Genomic DNA, 19502 nt, shown 5'->3' with positions numbered 1-19502 from the left:
TCAGAAAATAAATGAGGTCCTTGTTATTCATTCTTCCCGTTGCCCCTTGGGACATTTCCCCTAGTGTGCCTGAGAGTCTCTCTCTTCAGATTTAGCTTTCTCAGATGCCACGGTGTTTAGGGAAGATGTGCCTGTGTGACACAGTCTGGGGTGTCACTGCCCTGGGTTGGGCCTGGCCCCCGGGTCTTCCTCCTCCCCCTCTGCTTATTGGTACTGATGCAGCCAGTCTCTCGGGTGGGCCACCATTCATTTCCGGAGAGCCTAGGTGTTTGGAGTCAGGACCGTGGGCTCCTATGCCCTTCCTCAACAACAGGGGGAAGCCACAGCCTCTCAGGCACTGCCACAGATGGTTTCATTGTCGAGTCATCCACGAGAGTCCCTCTGAGACTCCTGCCACCACCCTACACCGCCCCCCACCCAACCAGGCAGCTGCAAAATACTGATTTGCACGCCAGCAATTTAACCAAGAGATCAGGGAATTAGAAAAATGGAAGGCCATTTTAGGAGGCCTTATCATTTGTAAACAAGGGTAAAACATTCTGAAATGACAATGTAAATCAAAGAAACTTACACATTGGGAAGGCTTGCTTTAAAATGGGGAAAAATGCCTCCACCTTGATTAATAGAGCCCAACTGCATGTGGTTCAGCTCATGGTGCAGTCACAGAATGGGCAGATGCTCTCATTCACACACCTGTGTGGAGAGCCCGCCTTGCGAACCACCCACAGATTTTTTATTTCCCTCACCTTGATTTGATTTGAAGAGGAAATGCATTTACATAATTCAAAAGCCAAAAACTAATTCACAAGGTGCTGTAGAGAAGTTTGGCTTCCTTCCCTGCCCGTCCATCTTATTTGTTCCTAAAGACAACCGTATTTATTAGCTTTTTGTTTACGCTTCCAGTATTTTTTCATGCAAACAAGCATATATATCATTTCCCCTGCCCCTTTACATAAACGATCACACACTATATATGCTTTTGAGCACCTGCCATTTTGCACTTCACAGCATATCTGAAGATGCCTCCATATCCATCCGTGGAGAATTTCCTTATTCTTTTTTACAGTCATATAGTATTCCATGACACATGGATTTTACTTTCTGGATTCTTATCCATCCAGCATGACCACAGTCATTTTTCCTCCCTTTGCCTTTGAACAGTTTTCATGTGCTAAAGGAGCCTGGCTAATTTTGAATATCCACTGCAGCACTGCCCATCTAGAAAAGCAACTGGGCTATAGAGGAAAAGAGAAAAGGACCTTATCCGAGGTCAGAATGGTTCCCAGTGAAACAGAAGTGACCCTGAGATCAAATGTGGCCTGGGAGAACCCAGCCCTGGCGGGTGGCAGCTCATCAGCACCATGCCCAACACTTCACTGCTTTTCTAAATCCCTTTTAAAGGGCACAGGCGTCCGACACAAGCAGAGCCTTGCGGTGTTAGCATCCGTGAAGGTGCACAGCCACAGCCACAGTGAACTTCCGCTGTCGAGATCCTGCCAACCCTGGGGCACAGGCCCAGGATCACCCACTGTGCAGGCAGATTCCTCTGTGAGGCCTCAAGTCCTCTTGGATCTGTTTTGTTTTGTTTTTTGTTTTCCCCCAGAACTAAATTTATTTTCTTTTTCTGTTTTTAAATTTCTATTATGGAAAAATTTCTAATATGCCAGAACAGAGATACTAATATTCCCATTACCCACCAGTGAGTTTTAGTAATCAGCATTCTCATTTGATCTCTCTCTCCTGTCCCATACTTGCTTTTCCTAGAGTATTTTAAGACAAGTCCCTAATATCCTATTTTGCCTGTTAAAATTTCAGGATATATGTCTAACTGATAAGAGCTTAAAAATATATAAAATCTACAATACTGTTATTATATATCCTGGGTCCTTATACGGTGCGGCCTCAGTGTTCATGATTTTGGAAGTGGTTGGTTAACTGGAATACGGTTTCCTACCTCTGAAATTGTCCACATGCAGAGCTGTGGAATAACATGAGGAGTCACCCATGTCCATAAGCTTTGAACTGGCCAAGTCCACTGTAGCTAATAGAGTGGAATTTTGTTTCATTAAACAGACATGTCAAACTAAAATAACCCCCCTTTCAGAACATGACTTCCCCTTAGGTATCACCTTGGGCGTCCCTTCCTCCCGCCTCTGCCATCTCCTAGGTCTCAGCCAGTGAAAGAGGACTCAGATAGAGTGACAGTCTTTACTTTGAAGCTCCGAGTCATTGTCTTGTCTTTGGAATAAGTTGGTAGTTCCTTAAATAGGGAATGAAAAAAAAAATTTTATTCCTTTGCCTTTAAAACAGGATGTGGGGTAAGGGGATTTATCTTTAATAATTGGTAGATATCAACAAATACCTATCCAAAGCAAAATAAGTCTTTTAACTTGAAAGTTTGATCCACTTTGTTTGGGTAAATTTCTGATTGCAGCTGCAGTGGTCTCCCCATTGCCATGTGTTCCTCCAGCTATAAGACATGAAGGCAGCCATACTGGCTTTTCCCCCCAAAGTGCCCAACCAGCACACCCAACCATAGACCACCCCAGAAAGCTTAGCACCCCCTTGTCATAATGCTGGGACCATGACATAGTGTTGCACCTCGGTACTCTGCACCTTGGAAAACCTTATTTTCAAGTAAACTGTATATAAGTGCTTCTCATAAAAAACAAATCTATGTAAAGTCAAGTCCTAACCCGTTCCAGATGAAAAGCAAATTGTTTCCTCTAGAATATTCTGGATATTGTAGGCTAAAGATGTACTATTTTCAGCAGATCACACTGCTGAATCTGTGCCCAGGTAAATCTTGAGTTATTTTTATTCGATGGTGGTGTTGTGGACCAACTAAATAACCAGCGGAAAAACAAATTTGTTTTCTTCGAAAAGCACTTGTATTCTATTGTCAAGTAGAGGAATGATTGTGTATTACATGACCTCATTTTCTTTGCAGCTTATGTGAGTATATTAAAAGCGAGTTTATTTTTTTCTTTGTGTTTCTAAAGTTTTTTTTTGCCTTTACCCTTTTTTTCTCTTTCACTTTTTTAGTGTCAGATTCCTCCTCCTCCTCCTCTCCTCTTTCAAGAACCGAATCTCCTCTCCACCTGTTTGTGTCTTCTCATCTTCATTCTCATCCCAAACCCGATACCTTTGTGTGGCCCCCTGCAGCTCATTCATTCAGTGACGCAGGTCCCCGCCGGGAACCCTCTCTCTGTAAACATGGTTTTTCCTTTCTTGTGAGACCTACTTCATTTGCCTGTTTTACCTTCTGATAATCTTCCTAACTGATAAGCTGGAGAGGAAACGTCTTCAGACTTGTCAGAGAGAAATCTTGCTCATTGGAAAATCCGAAAGCTGTTTGGGCAGAAGGAAACCTGAGATTGCAGGCATTGGAGCCCATGTTCCAACCTCCTCTTTGCAAAGTAAAGGAAACCTTCTGGGCAGGACGGATAGAAGCTTTTCTAGAATGTTGCCTCTAATTCTTGGGCCCTTCTGTGCTTTCCTGGAGTTGATATAAATGCATAAAAATTAATCCTATTAAAAGGCAAATTACAACATTTCGCAAGTAATAATTTAATCCTAAAAACTCCTGTTTTCAATTTAGAAATGAATTCAACCAGTGTATAATCACCAAGGCCATATTCTAAAGATCAGGGCCACAGCCCTCTCAATGTGTGGTTCTCAAACTTTGCCATGCATTAAAACCACACAGAGAACCTTTAAAGCAGCGGATCCCCTGGTCCCCACCCCCAACTTTATATTCACAAGGCCTGAGGTGGGGCCTGGGAATCTGGATTTATGAATCGCTCCCCTGTGATTCCAATGCCAGTGGGTTTTAGACCACATTTTGAGAAGCAGTGCTGTAAACTGTTTTCCATTTGCAGTGAAGGAAAATGTGGGGTTTGTGTCGTGAAACCGTGCGGAGAAATTGAACAGTATTTTAGTCTAATCTTGCTTTTAGATAACACAGAAATTTTGAAAGTCAGCTTTAGGGAGTTCCACAACTTGTCCATGAATAGCAACAAGAAAGATCCCTGTGTGAAAATGAACACTGGTTGGTAAAACCTTAAATGGGACCTAAATGTGAATCTGGCCCGGGGAGTCCGTCCTTGTTTTCTTTTGCTCATTTATTTAATGTTCACTGCCAGCACTGCCAGAAAATTTAATCTCTGTATCTCTGATTTATAAGGGCTCATCTTTGTTCCAAATGCCCAGTTATATGCTGAACAAAAGCTCTTAAGGGGAACTGCTGCCAGAAAGAACCACTTTCTCTAATGTGCACATCTTTCGGATGGCTCACCCGCTGTGTTCAGCTCTCACATACACAAAGCCAGGGCAGAAATTAGATTACCATTTAAAATAAACCATCCACGCCGAAAAGCCCGCTGACCGTACTTATCTGCATATTAAGTGTTCTGAACTTTGTTTTAATGGCAATCCCAGTTTTATGAAATGGAAGATGAAGATACTATTTAAACACCGTGTATGTTGTTTTTAATTCATTTCTCAAAAAAGGCATTTTCTCTTAATACAATGCCTACTGGCAATTGCCAACTTCGATTTTGCCAGAAAAATTCTTTACATTGACTTTTGTTGAGTTTATTGTCTGAAAATGGGATCTTTCCATTCTAGAATAACATGGTATGTTCCCACTGCCCCATCCACTCTTTTCTGCACAAAAGACCCACCTGCCCATATTTATCGTGTTGCATCCTGGGAGCCCTGTGCTCCTGAAACCTTTTGAAGATTGAAGTGCCGACTCTTCAGGGGAGGCACTTTATATCTGATTAATCAGTGACTTTCTGGGGTGAGGAGCACCCACTGGGCTTTCTGCTGAATGGAGTGTGTCCCGGGCAGTGCTCAGTTGTTTACTCTTAATAAACTGAAGTCATCTTTCCATCCTCAGGGAGTGTCTAGCCAGTAACCAGGTGTTTCAGCTGAGACTGAAGCTCTCGAGAATCTACCCCCTCCCGTAGAGTCAGCATTTAGATAGAGAGGGGAAACATACTGACAAATGTAGAATTTCTTAATTAAAATTTAATGATTTTAAGTCCCAACTTTTCCATTAGGACAAGCAGATAGTCAAGCCCTGAAGTTTTGTGAATTTCTCCCTCCAACCCTTTGACTTCATAGAAGGGAAAATTAGCCCAACCCTACAAACCATTGGAGTCATGATTAGGGTTAATGTGTGGAAAGACCCAAAACCTGCTCGTTTGATTATTTTTCCCTTCCCTTTGGAATTTCCTGCTCTGGAAACAAAATACATTGCATGAATGGGTCAGCTTTCATGTGCTGGGTGAACATTTAAATGGATAGGGGAATGCCCAGTTGGTCTTTCTTTGGTTTAAAAAAAAAAAATTGTTAGTGGAAAAATGTGTGCCACTGTTGAATGGAAATATGATTCTAGACAGCCAGACTTACAGTTGGAAGGTTATTAGAACTCTGTTCGCTTTTTTAGCCTTAATTTTGATTTTTCAAATGTTTTGTTTCTTGGTTTTAATTTTTGGTTTGATCTGTTGTTCCAAGGCAACTCTCCAGAAGCATACTTTCATGGTTTTCCTTCCCTTTTTTCAGTTAGTAAGTAGTTTACCAATCTATTAATCCTTCCGAGGGCCTCCAGAATCACACTCCCCCCACCACGGAATGTGCATTGTGGTTGTTGAGCGCTGAGAATGCTGAGATGACGTGGACATCCCTCTGCCACCTGCCTGCCCACTCTGCCACCTGGAGCCCATCCCTCCTGAGAGTCTCATGCATTCAGCGCAGCTTGGGTTTATATATGAGGAGGCAGTATTGATCTGAGAAGGACTACAAAAGAAGGCATTGCAGGGAAAAGGGCCAACTCTGGGTGTGCAGTGGGTGGATGAGAAGCACTCCTGGCACTGATTGGAAGCATGAGATGCCCCGCCTTCCCAAGGCAGGTGGCCAGTAAATTTTAGGTAGAGGGAACCAGTTGGATCTTGAAATTTCTGTAATTAATCCAACCTTTGTTGTTCATAGGAGAGCAATTCTAACTGTTAATTTTTCTGAAAATAAGCAGACATCATAAAACTTAAAACTGTATCTACCAAAATTTAAAGGAATTGCTTAATTCCCTGGATGTAGGATCAGTGCTTTTTTTTTTTTCTTTTTTTCTTTTTTTCTTTTTGAGACAAGGTCTCACTTAGTAGATCAGGCTGGAGCGCAGTGACACAATTACAGCTCACTGAAGCCTGGAATTCCAGGGCTCAAGTGAGCCTCCGACCTTGGCCTCTTCAGCAGCTGGGACACCAGGCACACGCCATCACACCCAGCTAATTTTTAAATTTTTAGCAGAGAGGAGGCCTCACTGTGTTGCCCAGGCTGGTTTCCAACTCCTGGGCTCAAGCGATCCTCCCACCTCAGCCTCCCAAAGTGCTGGGATTACAGGCGTGAGCCATCACACCCCGCCTTACAGTGCTTTTGGCGGTGTTTAAGTCATTAGTGAATTGTCACATTTTCCAAAGGACGTTTCTTAGACCACTGATTCTCTTTGGTCAAATATATTTGGACGATAGTCCGTCTCCTGCCTAGTGCTTCATAGTTCACCTTAACCACATTAAATGTTCTGAGAAGTCCCGCACTTTGACCCAGTGTTCCCAAGCTAATTTAATCATTTTTTCCACCCTAGGAAATCAGTGTTCCATGGATTGTATTTGGGGAAATGCTGGTGGATATGGGATCCAGTGCATCTGAATGACCGGAGCCTTTAGCTTATGGCAAATGCTGCCCCTCACCCTTAAGAGTTGATTCCACCCTCCGAAATCCAGCTCAGCCTAGTTGTGCCTTCATTTCTGGCCTAAAAACAGTCCATAATAGAAAAGAGGTATATGTTGGTGTTGTCATCACACATTAGGTGCTTCGTAAAAGAGATTTCCCTGCCAGGTTCCTTTCACCATCAAGGGCCAGCTCTAGAGTCAGCCGGCAACTCACTGCATCGCCCTGGGCCTCATTTCCTCATCTGGAAAAACGTAAATTCTATAGTTTTTCTATGTACACCGCCGCCCTTATGATTTGGCAGCCGTGGGTCCTGGTTTTAAGGGCGAGTCAGGTGCCTTCCCCCTGAGTTACGCCCTGGGCAGCTAGGACCAGAAGAGTGGAAGTGGCTGAGCAGGATGGGAAGGAACCAGCAGGGCTGTCTGCATGCTGCGCATCCTTCTTAGAGGACCCCGGGCGCTCCCCGGCAGGTGCCCTAGCAGTGGTCTTTTTGGAGAAAAATCCGTGCTGATGTTTTATTCCCCTCTCCAAGAACGTGCTAAAATCAAGATTACCGACTTGAGTTCTTGGCTCCATTTTTCCTATCACTGATTCTAGTGAAATTGCTGCTCTCTTTAGCAGTAAGTCACCAAGAGAAAAGAGTAAACACATTAATGAAAGAACATCCCTCTAAAATAAAATAAGATTGAGAAAGGAATTCAAGAGAGTAGTGAAGTTTTTCTCTTTCCATTATGACTAGCATTTTATTGAGTTGCATTTTCTAACACTCAAGAATGTATATCATGATCAGGAGGTGACTAGTCCATTAGGCGGTTTTAGTCTCTGTTCCTGCTTAATAGAATAAAGTAGCTTTAAAAGAAGTCTATGTATATATGGGAACATCTCTCTGTGATGACCATACCATTTTTGAGGGGTGGTAATTTTAAAAATTCAGCCCTAATATAGAACCTTTTTTTACTATTTTAATTAAACTAAAATTAATTTAATATAATTCTCCTTAATTAGTTCTGTAGTATCTTTCTTTAAACAAGATTGAGTGGAATAATAGGAGACTGACAAGCCACCAGTAAGTGGCACTCAGGTAGAAGCTGGGGAGTGTGTCCAGCATTAGAATATCATCCCAACGTGGGAGGCTTTCCCGCGGACGCCGGCAGTCAGGCACTTGGAGGCTCAGAGAGCCTTCCCCAGGCAGAAGGCACTTCCACCCCGAGATATAGCCTCATGAATATACATCGGGGAGGGTTCAGGTGGAGATGGAAGCATCTGCCCAATGTAGTCCTCCAGAAGGTACTGTCTCTAGTGCAGAGCCACCGGCGGAGGCTCGCTCTGACAGCTGGCACCTTCCCGCATGCGTGTGAACGGCTTCCCTCCATGCTTTCCGTGTGACCGCCTGGCCCTGCCAGCACCCGCCAGCAGCATGCTGCGCTAGCCCCGCATGCCCACCAGTGACGACATGTCCCCGGCCCTCCCTGCCTTACTGGGGTCCTCCCTGGAAAGAGCTTTCCCCTCTCAGGACAAGACACGTGCTGTCAGGTTTAAACGGTGCTTGCTATTCTGTGAAAGTCAGTGGGAAACTGATCCCGTCTTGGGGCTATGAGTCTTAATCCTTTTTTCACTTGGTGAAAAACGGAAGTGTCTACTAGAATGGTGACCAAGGTGATTTATTTATCAGAGGAACCCACAGCAGGAGCCTTCATGGTTGGTGGGACTGGGTGGGCAGCGGCCCCGCCCCTGCTGTCACACTGGGGGACACAAGGCGCAAGGGCAGTTCCCAGGGAAGCAGCAGATGGAGAGGAGAGCTGTGGCAGCGCGGTGCAAGGAGCCACCACCTGGAGTCGCCTCCTCAGAAAGCAGGACTACCCTACAGCAAAGATGGGAATTGTCCTAACTCCCGGGCGCCAGGGAAATGAGGGAACAGCAGTTATGTTTTTTTAAAGGTATGGAGAAATATGCCTGCTTTGAGGGCCGAAGTGAGAGTGGACACTCACGCCTCTTCCTCTCCCTTCAAGAAATAAGAGACAGCCATGACTAGCTCCTCCGCCTCCTCCCATCCTCAGCCCCCAGGACATTCTGGTTCGTCAAGCACAGGTGACACACAGAGACAGAAGGGCACAGAGCTGCCAGCAGTCTGCAGTGTTGGACTGATTTATTTCCAAGCCGTATCTTGAGAAACAGAATTTTTTTTTCCTGTTAAGAAATGAAAATTCTAAAGCAAAGCTAGCTGACAGAATGCTGAGTCATTCTGATTGCTGCTTAATATTCAGGTTCTTTAAGAGATGGAACTGCTGCTTTTTCTTATTATTTTAATTGTTTTGGGGGCACACCTTCCAAGAATTGGAAGGTAAATAAGTTGACAGAGAATTTGGAATCATTTCAAGGTCAAGGGAAAAAGAGGTACAGAGATTCATTAGCAGCAGGTGATTTCTGCATGCCCACAACTGCAGTGGCTCAGCTACTTGTCAGAAAAATATGGGGAGGGCAGGTGTCTGCCGCTGCAGCATTGGACAGAAAGAATGTGGGTGCCAAACAGAGATGGGGCTTGGGGTGCGGCCACGTGCCGTTGTTCTCCCACGTTCACGCCCATGAGGCATGGAGTGAGTTCTCCAGGGCTGGGAAGCAAGAAGCTGCCCCAAATCCTGCCAGCCTCGTGTGAGGTGGTCGGCTGACGTCTTTCTTTTGGTAGAGGATGTTTTTCACACATCGTGTAATGTGGCTATCCATTGTTCCTGGCACTGGAATGCTTGCCAAGTCACCGGGTGGGCAGGATTCCATCTGAGATCCAGCTCATCTTCTATGTGCTCTGAGAGGACAGGGAAGGCGAGGGGTCCTTCAGACTGCAGCCACTTAACTGAGGCCACCAGATAGTTAGAAGGAGAGCTGGAATATAATATATGCTATTTATTTGGCAACACTGCATGTGACAAATACAGGGATATGAAGCATAACTAAGCCACTTAATTTATCAGTTATGCCCTTTTCTTTCCTTTTTTTTTTTTTTTTTTTTTTTGAGACAGAATCTCACTGTGTCACCCAGGCTGGAGTGCAATGGTGCCACCTCAGCTCAATGCAACCTCCACCTCCTGGGTTCAAGCGATTCTCCCGCCTCAGCCTCCCGAGTAGCTGGGATTACAGGCGTGAGCCACCAGGCCCGACTAGTATTTTTTTGTATTTTTAGTAGAGATGAGGTTTTGCCATTTTGGCCAGGCTGGTCTCAAACTCCTGACCTCAAGTGATCCACCCACCTCAGCCTCCCAAAGTGCTGGGATTACAGACATGAGCCACCACACCCAGCCTGTGCCTTTTCTTAACAGAATTATTGGTGCTGGGATCCCTTTGGATGATGAACTTTGGTGGAATAGGGCTCACATGTGATTGCCGCAGCCGAGGTCTATGTGAAATTCACCATAGGTGTCATGTGCGTTGGAAAAAGGATTTTTGGAGAAGCTTCACCTACAAAGGCAATTTGAGCTGGCTGTCCCCAGTGTCCTATTTGTGGCAGGCAGGGTTTCTCAACAGCCCTCAGTGAATGATAGGAGCATGGGTCAGAAAACCTCAGGAGGGGTTCAGAGCTTGGACCCGTGGTACCCTGAGGTCAGTGACCTGGGTTCCTCTTGGTTCCTGATCCTCTTGGCCGTGGGTCCTCTTGACCCACCACAGTTCCTGGGTCCTCGGCTGCCTTTCCCCGTCCTTACCCTCACACACAGTGATGGAGAGAGGAGCCTAGAAGGATACAGAGGCACTTTGCCTCTGTATCAAGTGTCCAATATAACATTTTCTGTTGAGGATCTAGGTGGGAGTGCAAGGAAAGCCATTGGCTTGTGGAAATGCAGATGGCCTCCGCTCCTAGACGTCACATGCCCCTGCACCATTCGGGCCATTAGACCACAGACCTGGGCTAAATTTCAGAGCGAGCTCTCACCTGCCTACATCAGCCCTCGTCCAGTGGGTCTTGGCAGTGGCTTTTCGGAGCCCCTGTGTCCCGTGACTGTGGAAGAGAGGCACACTGTCTCCTAGATAGAGCACGGCAGCCGCTGCACGGCACACAGCCCTGTGGGCTCTGGCAGTGGCGGGACCTCTTGAAGCCGGGTGGCAGATGAGACATGCACAGCAGCCCAGGTGCTCTCCCTGGCTCACCTGTTGAACCTGATTATTTGGAAATTTATTTCTGCAGAGCCTTGGATTTCAAACTGGAAATATGTCCTATAGTCTAACTTCTGATTCCTTTTTCAAGCCTCAGTTTGCCCATTTCCAGCTTAAGTTAATAGTGCTCTCATTCTGATGTATGATGCGGGAACAGGTTTGCTGTGGTGAGAAAGAAAGGGGTTCTTTAAAAATATGCTGGTTAGAGCCAGTGTTTCCAGCTGTTTACCTGTATAAATCAAAATCCGGTGTCTGTATAGTCACCATTTCAGTTCTATGAAACAATAAAATACAGGGTTTTTTTTTTTTTTGGAGATAGAGTCTCACTCTTGTCGCCCAGGCTGGAGTACAATGGTGCAGTCTCAGCTCACTGCAGCCTCCACCTCTGGGGTTCAAGCAGTTCTCCTGCCTCAGCCTCCTGAGTAGCTGGGATTATAGGCGTGCACCACCATGCCCAGCTAATTTTTGTATTTTTAGTAGAGACAGGGTTTCACTGTGTTGACCAGACTGGTCTCAAACTCCTGACCTCAGGTGATCTGCCTGCCTTGGCCTCCCACAGTGCTGGGATTACAGGCATGAGCCACTGCGCCTGGCCTGCTTGTTTTTTGTTTTTTAACCAGCTGTATCCATTCTGATTAAAGTGATGTTTTTCCTTCCCCCTCCTTCCAATACTAATTCAACGGAAGACTTTTATTTGTTGTTTATTTTCAGAAATATTAGATACCAACTTATCTAATTTCACTATTGTCAGTTATCTGCTATTATTATGTGAGTGCCCTAATATTCATCCCTGGTTCAGAACATGAAGGCTCTCTGCCCTGGTGAAATGTGTGTACCAAGAAATTGATAGGAAGAAAAGCATTTCTTATAAACCTGTTATCCTTCTCTATATTTTAATTTTACGTTAGAGAGGGGAAACGTCCGTGTTTAATTGGAACTATTCACCACTGTCATTTTTAGTCTGGATTGTTGGAAGTGATGAGCACTATACTGAAGTGGCCTTTGAGTGGGTGAAGGTTCCGGCCTCTGAGCCGTTGTTAGAGGGGAAGAGTGGAGCACACGGACGTGCATCCAGAGAGGGGGCGCCCTCTTCTGAATTTCAGACAGTGACTTGTCTACTGACAGCACTTGTTCATTCCCTGCACACTCATTTACCTAATGCCTAGTATGGGTCTGGTATTGTCAGTCCCTGAAAATCCCGAGACTGAGGACGTAGTTCCCGTCTTCTAGACCCACACAGTCTAATAAGGGAGACAGTGAACATTAACTTTAAAACCTGTGGTCTGTGCATTGTTAGTGACAAACTCATAGAAGCACCGAGGGCCAGAGGGTCTCACTCATTGTAGGGAGAAGTGGAAGGCTCACAACAGCCTTCCTGTAGGAGGTGGCATCAGAGCTGGACTTAGAGGACAGATTTGGAATCAGACTAGGGTTTTCATTCTGGTTAAAGATTAGTACATATAAAGTGCCAGTCGCAGTGCCTGAAGCATGGTATGTTCTCTAAAACTGACAACCACCACTGCTGTCATCATCGTCACCATCATCATCATCATCTGCCAGACCTTATTCATAGTAAAATATATTGTGCTAGGAATTAATTGATTTAGTTGTGTATAAATATCACACAGAGAAGAAACTTTGGCAGTAGTTCTGATTATTTATTTGTGGACCAAACAAAACAGTTAATCCGAAAACCAAAATTAGCCCCTCCAAAAGTCACAAATTCCTGTAGCAAAAGATTCACAGAACCTGGTAGAAAAGGTACAGAATGCTTCCAGAGCAGTAATTTGTTGTCGTTATTTTTTAATGAATTAGTGAATATTTTACACATGTCTCAGTTTTGACTTCTAATGTGACTATCAATAGACATAACTCATATAAACAATCTCTTTAGGGTCTTCAATGATTTTTTAGAATCTGAAGAGATTCGGAGACCAAAAAGTCTAAGAACCCTTGTTCTAGAGAACAAGATCTTCCTGGAACTCTGTGCTCCAGGTGACCCTTGAGCTGCAGCGAAGCAGGAGAGCTCAGGCTGCCTGGGCCATGTACAGGCTTTTTTTTGACCAAATATTCATAACATTTGCTTCCTGTCTCTCCAGGCGAGTGGTTCTCATCCTTAGCTGCACATTGGAATCACTTGGGGTGATTAACAAAGATGCCAGTCCTCACCCCTAGACTGAGTGATGTGGTTGGTCTGGGATGTAGCTATAACCTCATGATTTTTTAAATCCCAAATGATTTGGATGTGAAGTTAAGGTTGAGAACCACTGTTCAAGCCAGTGAGAAGGTAGCCAGCTTGGCAACGGCAGAATAGGGCAGCAGCAACCTCTAGGCTACTCATTCATTTAACTATCATTGCTACTAAAAGTCTCAGGGAAACTACATCAAGTCCTTGTTATCAAAGTTAGAATATTACTTTCCATAAAAAGGTGACAAATAAGAAATTTCAACAGCAGTTTAATCATTTTGCTATTTAGATTTTTTAAAAATAGTAGTTAGACATACTTTGTCTAAACAAGGATAGATTCTTAGCCACACTTCCTAGGTTCTCCCTTCATATGCCATCAATTAGACCTTTTTTTTTTTTTTTTTTTTTTTGAGACAGAGTGTTGCTCTGTCACCCAGGCTGGAGTGCAATGGCACGATCTCGGCTCACTGCAAGCTCCGCCTCCCAGGTTCAAGCGATTCTCCTGCCTTAGCCTCCCGAGTAGCTGAGATTACAAGCATGTGCTACCACAGCTGGCTAATTTTTGTGTTTTAATAGAGACAGGATTTCTCCATGTTGGTCAGGCTGGTCTCGAACTCCAAAACTCAGGTGATCCACCCACCTTGGCCTCTCAAAGTGCTGGGAGTACAGGCATGAGCCACCGTGCCTGGACAATTAGACTCTTTTAACTCAGCCTCTGAATTCCGTATTGTGCAGCAGGACTTGCTATACCTTTCCAGAGGCTGCTCTCCTCTTGGTCATCCTTGTGGGCACTGTTGGCCCACTCTGATTTCCATCCACCAAGGCCCCACTGAAGGATTCAGGTGCATTTAGAGGCATCCATGTTACCATTATATTGGAGCAATCAAAACATAACATGGCGCATCTGTTGCTGTGAATAATACTCTTTAAATTTATAGATGATGGGTGCGTTCCAAAGCGCAACTGAAATTATTTTTATGCTCACAATTTTGTATTATGAAGAATATAACTCCATTTATTTTGTAGTCAGCATTTATCTTTATAGATTATTACTATTTTAAACTTTATGATGATTTGGTAGTTACCATTCTCAGTGTTGGAATGTTTATCTCCATACTAAGCTTTCTGATGAAGTACAAATTAAGAATGATGCAGGTGAATAGAAATATTAACAGTCTCAAATTTGAAACAACTGAGAATCCTGCTGTCGATTCTAAAACCACATCTCCAAGAGTGAATGTTAGAAAGAGGTGGGAAGCAAGCCTCTGTTTAAGGAGGTGGTCTCTGATCATCAGTACCTCCAAGAGGTCAACGTGAAGAGAAATGAGTTTTGCATTTTGACTTGTGAACTACACCTATCCCTTGACTAGTGAACATGCTCAGTCGACCCGTGTCCTTAGCCTTTCAGGGCAGCAGGTTTTACAGAGTAATCAGGCAGGTGCATATTCTGAGCCCCAGGAGTCTTTGCTACAAACCCATCCCATCGCATCCCCTGCTAGTCTAGCCTTAAGGATAGACATCTGCTTATACACAGGGCAAAAGTGTGCTTTTTTCTGCAGTTTTTAAGTCATGCCTTAGAATATGGTTCTAAACTGAGGGTGTAGCCCACCTCTCCAAGGCTGGGAAGTTGCTGGGTTTGTCTTGAGAATGGCCAGTACATGTACTCCAAATGCTACCGCAGGAGGCAAGTGTATTCCTCCCCTGACCCTGATTAAGTTTCTAGGTTTAGGCCCTTACAGGGGCGCTTTGTAATGTACCTTTGTAGCGCTTCATTTATGTGATTTTTAAACACTAGTATCATCACAGCTGTGTATCTGGCCCCCTATCTCCCAGCACTCACGCTGCTAGGCTGAGCTCCTGGAGGGGGCATGTGCTCTGTTTGTTGACAAAAAGATTAGCTAAAGCCTAAGGATGGAAACTAAGGCCCCAGGCCATGATTGCCCACATTTCTTTGTGGACAGTAAATCTTAGAAACATCCTGGGGGAAGGGGTGTGTGTGTTCCGCACTTGTCTGTGTGGGAAGGGGTTGATTGGTTGGGTCTGTTCTTTCGCTCCTGATAGAGTCTTCTCAAAAACCTCTCACAGGCTCCGTCCATGCCACATCAGTAGCAGCCTCAAGAGTGGAGCAGGCACTGTCGGAAGTGGCTTCGTCTCTGCAGAGCAGCGCCCCTAAGCAGGGCCCGCTACACCCCTGGATGACGCTGGCACAGATCTGGCTCCATGCAGGTACCACTCCGCCCCCTACCCACAACCTGCTGCTGTGCCAAAGCCTGGGCGCTTGCCTGTTTAGCCCACACCCCTCATCAGGAAAGCTCAAAGCTTCAGTCATGCACCGAAATGTTACTGCTTCTCTGCAGGATCCACAAGTGACTCTGTATGCCCTGATCCCTCTCCCCTGCCTCGGTGCCCTGGCACAGAGCAGACATCTAGGAAAGTTTTCTGGATTTGACTCTAAGGATTCTTGGGGAGTTTGCCATGTGGGGTACCGGGTTTGTGCTGTAGGGACTGTCTTTGTGAGTGACTTGGAGTCATACCTGTACCAACTGGATAGATTTGAGTTAAAGTATTTAACTCAGCCTCAGTTTCCAATTCTGTGTGATGGGCTTAGGAATAACACCCATCTCCCAGGGTTGGTGAGTGCAATGCCTGGCACATCTTGGCAGTGAATTCTTGGGGTCCCTGCGAGAGGGCCAGGTGGTGGTAAGGACACAGATGTCTTTATAAAGCCAGGGAAGGGGCCGTGTGTTTGGTGCCGCCATGTTCCTGTGCGCCTCTGCCCCTCTCTGATGGCTCTCTCCGTAATTTCATAGAGAGACAGCAGCAGCCTCTGACCTGGAGACTGGCCCAGAAGGGGGCCATGAGTGCCCCTTCCCCAGTTCCCAGGGCATTTTGCTGGCTCAGCGATGCTTCTGCACCACTAAAAAGCCCAAAAATAAATGCAGTGTCCAGGCTTTTTTTTTTTTTTTTTTTTTTTTGAGACGGAGTCTTGCTCTGTCACCCAGGCTGGAGTGCAGTGGTGCAATCTCGGCTCACTGCCACCTCCGCCTCCTGGGTTCAAGCAATTCTCCTGCCTCAGCCTCCCAAGTAGCTGGAATTACAGGCGCCCGCCACCACATCCAGCTAATTTTTGTGTTTTTAGTAGAGATGGGGTTTCACCATCTTGGCCAGGCTGTTCTCAAACTCCCGACCTCGGGTGATCCACCCACCTCGGCCTCCCAAAGTGTTGGGATTACAGGCGTGAGCCACTGCACCTGGCCTGTGCAGGCATTTTAATAATGAGAATCTCACTGCACTGCGCTTCCAAGAAATAATGGCTGTTTTTACTTACATATTTATGTTTCGACATAAAAGGTAATTCCACTCCTCAGGTTTCATCACTTCATCCGTACAGCCCTACCTGGGCCTTCTCAGGCTTGACTCTTACAGTGCATGGTGAAAGCCCACATTTGGCTGAGAAGGGTGCTTATTATCCACCAATTGTCCTTCTGTTGACTCCTTTTTTGCCAAGGCTAATCGTGTGATATTCCACCCTGTTTGATACCACTGGCAGGCCTTCGCATTGAAAACGTGTTTGGATTTACCTGGCCTTGGCATGCCACAGAGCTCAGCTCAGCCAGCCTTTTCTGTGTTGGCATCTTCAATTGCGCCATAACGACTACCATAAATTAACAATTTATATCCTAAGCAGAAGTACAAAAGAGGGGTGATTCCTGAATTCGCAGTTGTTCTTCTCTGCTGCAGACACCTGCGGCATTCGGCCTCTTGCTCAGAGAGGCCCAGACATTCTGGCTCTGAGGGCCAACGAGTAGCAGTAACGCCTCCTCCACAGCTCCCTTATGCAAAAGCCCAGTCCCTGGCAGAGAAGTCTGATGCCTGTCCTAGTCAGTCACCCCCATGAACGACAACTACAGAGAACAGAAAGGGAAGGAGTATGGTTTAGTGTCCAGGCCAGGTAAACCTGAACTTGTGGGGCTGGTGTAAGGGCAGAGTTGCCTTTCAAATTGGTCTCAAAGTTGGGTTTCTGAAGTGCCGAAGTCTGAAACACCAGAAGGGCTGAAGGCCATTCCTCCAGGGTGGAACTAGCTCCCCTGACCTCAAAGGCGGTGCTTCTCTTGCTTGTTTCTTGGAAAACTTACTGACCTGAGAGTCAACATATTCCAGCTGAGCTCCGCCTGGCGTCTTGCTGCCGCCAACGCAGTTATCCAGAGACTTTGCCCCACTTCGCGTGGCCTGCCATGACTGTTGGGGAGGAAATTTTGTAGCTGATTATTAGAATATTGAAGAACTTGATGGCTAAGATTCAGCTGGGAGCTATCCTTTTATTTTATTTTTTGGTGGGGATGGAGTCTCACTCTTTTACCCAGGCTGGAGTGCAACCGCGTGATCTTGGCTTACTGCAACCTCTGCTGCCGGGTTCAAGTGATTCTTCTGTCTCAGCCCCCCAAATAGCTGGGATTACAGGCACCTGCCACCATGCTCTGCTGATTTTTGTATTTTTAGAAGAGATGGGGCTTTACCATGTTGGCCAGGCTGCTCTTGAACTCCTGACCTTGAGTGATCCACCTGCCTCAGCCTCCCAAAGTGCTGGGATTACAGGTGTGAGGCACCACGCCCAGCCTTCTTGGAGCTGTCCTTGAATTTTAATATAATCACACAAGATCCATTTCTCATTGCGTGGCCCATAGGACAGAGTCAAGTTCTCCTTCCTAGCGAATGGGTGTGGCTTTACTATTCTAGAAGGTGGTGGAATTGAACTATGGAAAGTGACTGTAGACCCTGTAGGGCCTGAGCAAACTGTGCTGTATGCATACGGTGAGCATTATGTGTAGGACGAATGAATGCAGTCAATTATGATCTTTTTGGAATTTGTGCCATATTGACTATTTCAAAGCAATGACTTTGCTTGAGTCAAGGTTTGGAATCGTATCGTATATTCACATAGTCCTTCAAGAGGAAAATTGAGAAGACAGATAGTTTCCAGTGCACTGCCAGGTTTTACCTTATGTGATTTGAGCCTCACTGCTCTGAGAGACAAAATAAATGGGACTCAATTTTTTGGCAGTTCATGAAAACAAGGTAACCTCTATTTCCTGTGTCCATCATCAGCTCCCACAATACTGCCAGAACCCATAAGTTTTGTAAGCTTTAGAAGAAATTAGTTAGATCAAGGTCTGATACCCAAAGCCATGGTGTCTGGGTGGCATTTGTGGGCCTGTTCTCTCCTGGTGGTTTTTTTCTGGTGAACTGAGTACACTGGGAGCTCGTGATGGGAACCCATGGTGGAGGTGGACCCAGATTTGAGGCTTGCAGGAAAGGTCACTTGGAGATGACCTTGGATTTCCAGCAGAGAAATCTATCATAGCAGAGAGTCCCTAGGCCACTTGTCTGTCATTGTGCAAGGCAAGGAGATAGTGAATAGGATACCTGTGCCACCAGCTGCTCTGTAAGGGGACAGGTCCAGGAGATGAGGGATGCTTGCCCACAGCAGGTCCCCACTTTCTGTGTGATTGGTGCTCCCTTCCATAGGTCCATGGCAAACAATTGAACAGCCACAAAGTATAAAGGCTCCCTCTTATCCGTGAGCCTCAGTCACCCCCGCCACAGGCAACCACTGTCACCACTTCTGTGCATCTTCCAGAAATCTCACACGCTGTACTTTGTCCCCCACCGCCCTCTGAATGTGCTACCTGGTAGGTCAGTGCACATCAGCACCTGTAAGGTGACTTATACTTTGTCACGGCTGCAGAGTATAAGTCGACTGTATGGTTAGACCGTCATTTGACCAATACTCTACTGGTTAACATTTAGATTTGAATCTTAAATTCAGCTGATAACATTTAGATTATTATGGCAATTTGTGCCAGACTGACTCTTTCAAAGAGTCAATATGTAGAACTGCTTGAGTCAAGATGTAGAATCATATCATACATTCACATAGCCTTTTAAGAGGTAAATTTACAAGAAAACAGCTTCCACTGCACTATCGGGTTTTACCTTATGTGGTTTGAGCTCCCCCGCTCTGAGAGATAAGTATCTCTAGTATTTTGCCATTACGGATAATGCTTCAATAAGTATCCCTATACGCAGTCTACCCTTTACATTCTCGGGTTCTGCATCCATGGATTTAACCAACCTTGGATTAAAAATATTTGAAAAAAATGTGTCTGTACTGAACACGTACAAACTTTGTCTTCTTGTCATTATTCCCTAAACAATACAGTATAAGCACTATTTAAATAATATTTACATTGTATTGGGTATTTTAAGTAATCTAGAGATGATTTAAAATACACAGGAGGATGTGCATAGGTTATATGCAAATCCTGCACCATTTCATATCAGGGACTCGAACATCATGGATTTTGGTATTCGAGGGAGGTCCCAGAACCAATTCCCCATGGATACCGAGGGCCGACTGTGTATTTTTTTTTTTATCTGTAAG

The 19502-nt window shown here is 45.3% G+C and overlaps 1 protein-coding gene across 3 annotated transcripts in view; it reads left to right on the top strand.

Moving 5' to 3' along the window:
* Positions 1 to 19502, top strand: part of TTC7B (tetratricopeptide repeat domain 7B) — a 274767-nt gene that overhangs the window by 204611 nt on the left and 50654 nt on the right. For 2 of the 3 annotated variants that reach the window (XM_025392642.1, XM_025392640.1), the window contains exons 18-19: positions 5524 to 5574; positions 15146 to 15286. In XM_025392642.1, the coding sequence (XP_025248427.1) occupies positions 5524 to 5574; positions 15146 to 15286 (192 nt within the window). The remainder of the gene's footprint in view (positions 1 to 5523; positions 5575 to 15145; positions 15287 to 19502) is intronic. The other variant, XM_025392641.1, reaches the window with a different exon arrangement.

This window comes from Theropithecus gelada, chromosome 7b, assembly GCF_003255815.1.
Source record: "Theropithecus gelada isolate Dixy chromosome 7b, Tgel_1.0, whole genome shotgun sequence".
Classification (NCBI taxonomy): Eukaryota; Metazoa; Chordata; class Mammalia; order Primates; family Cercopithecidae; genus Theropithecus; species Theropithecus gelada.
This window is presented reverse-complemented; position numbering and strand designations above follow the sequence as displayed.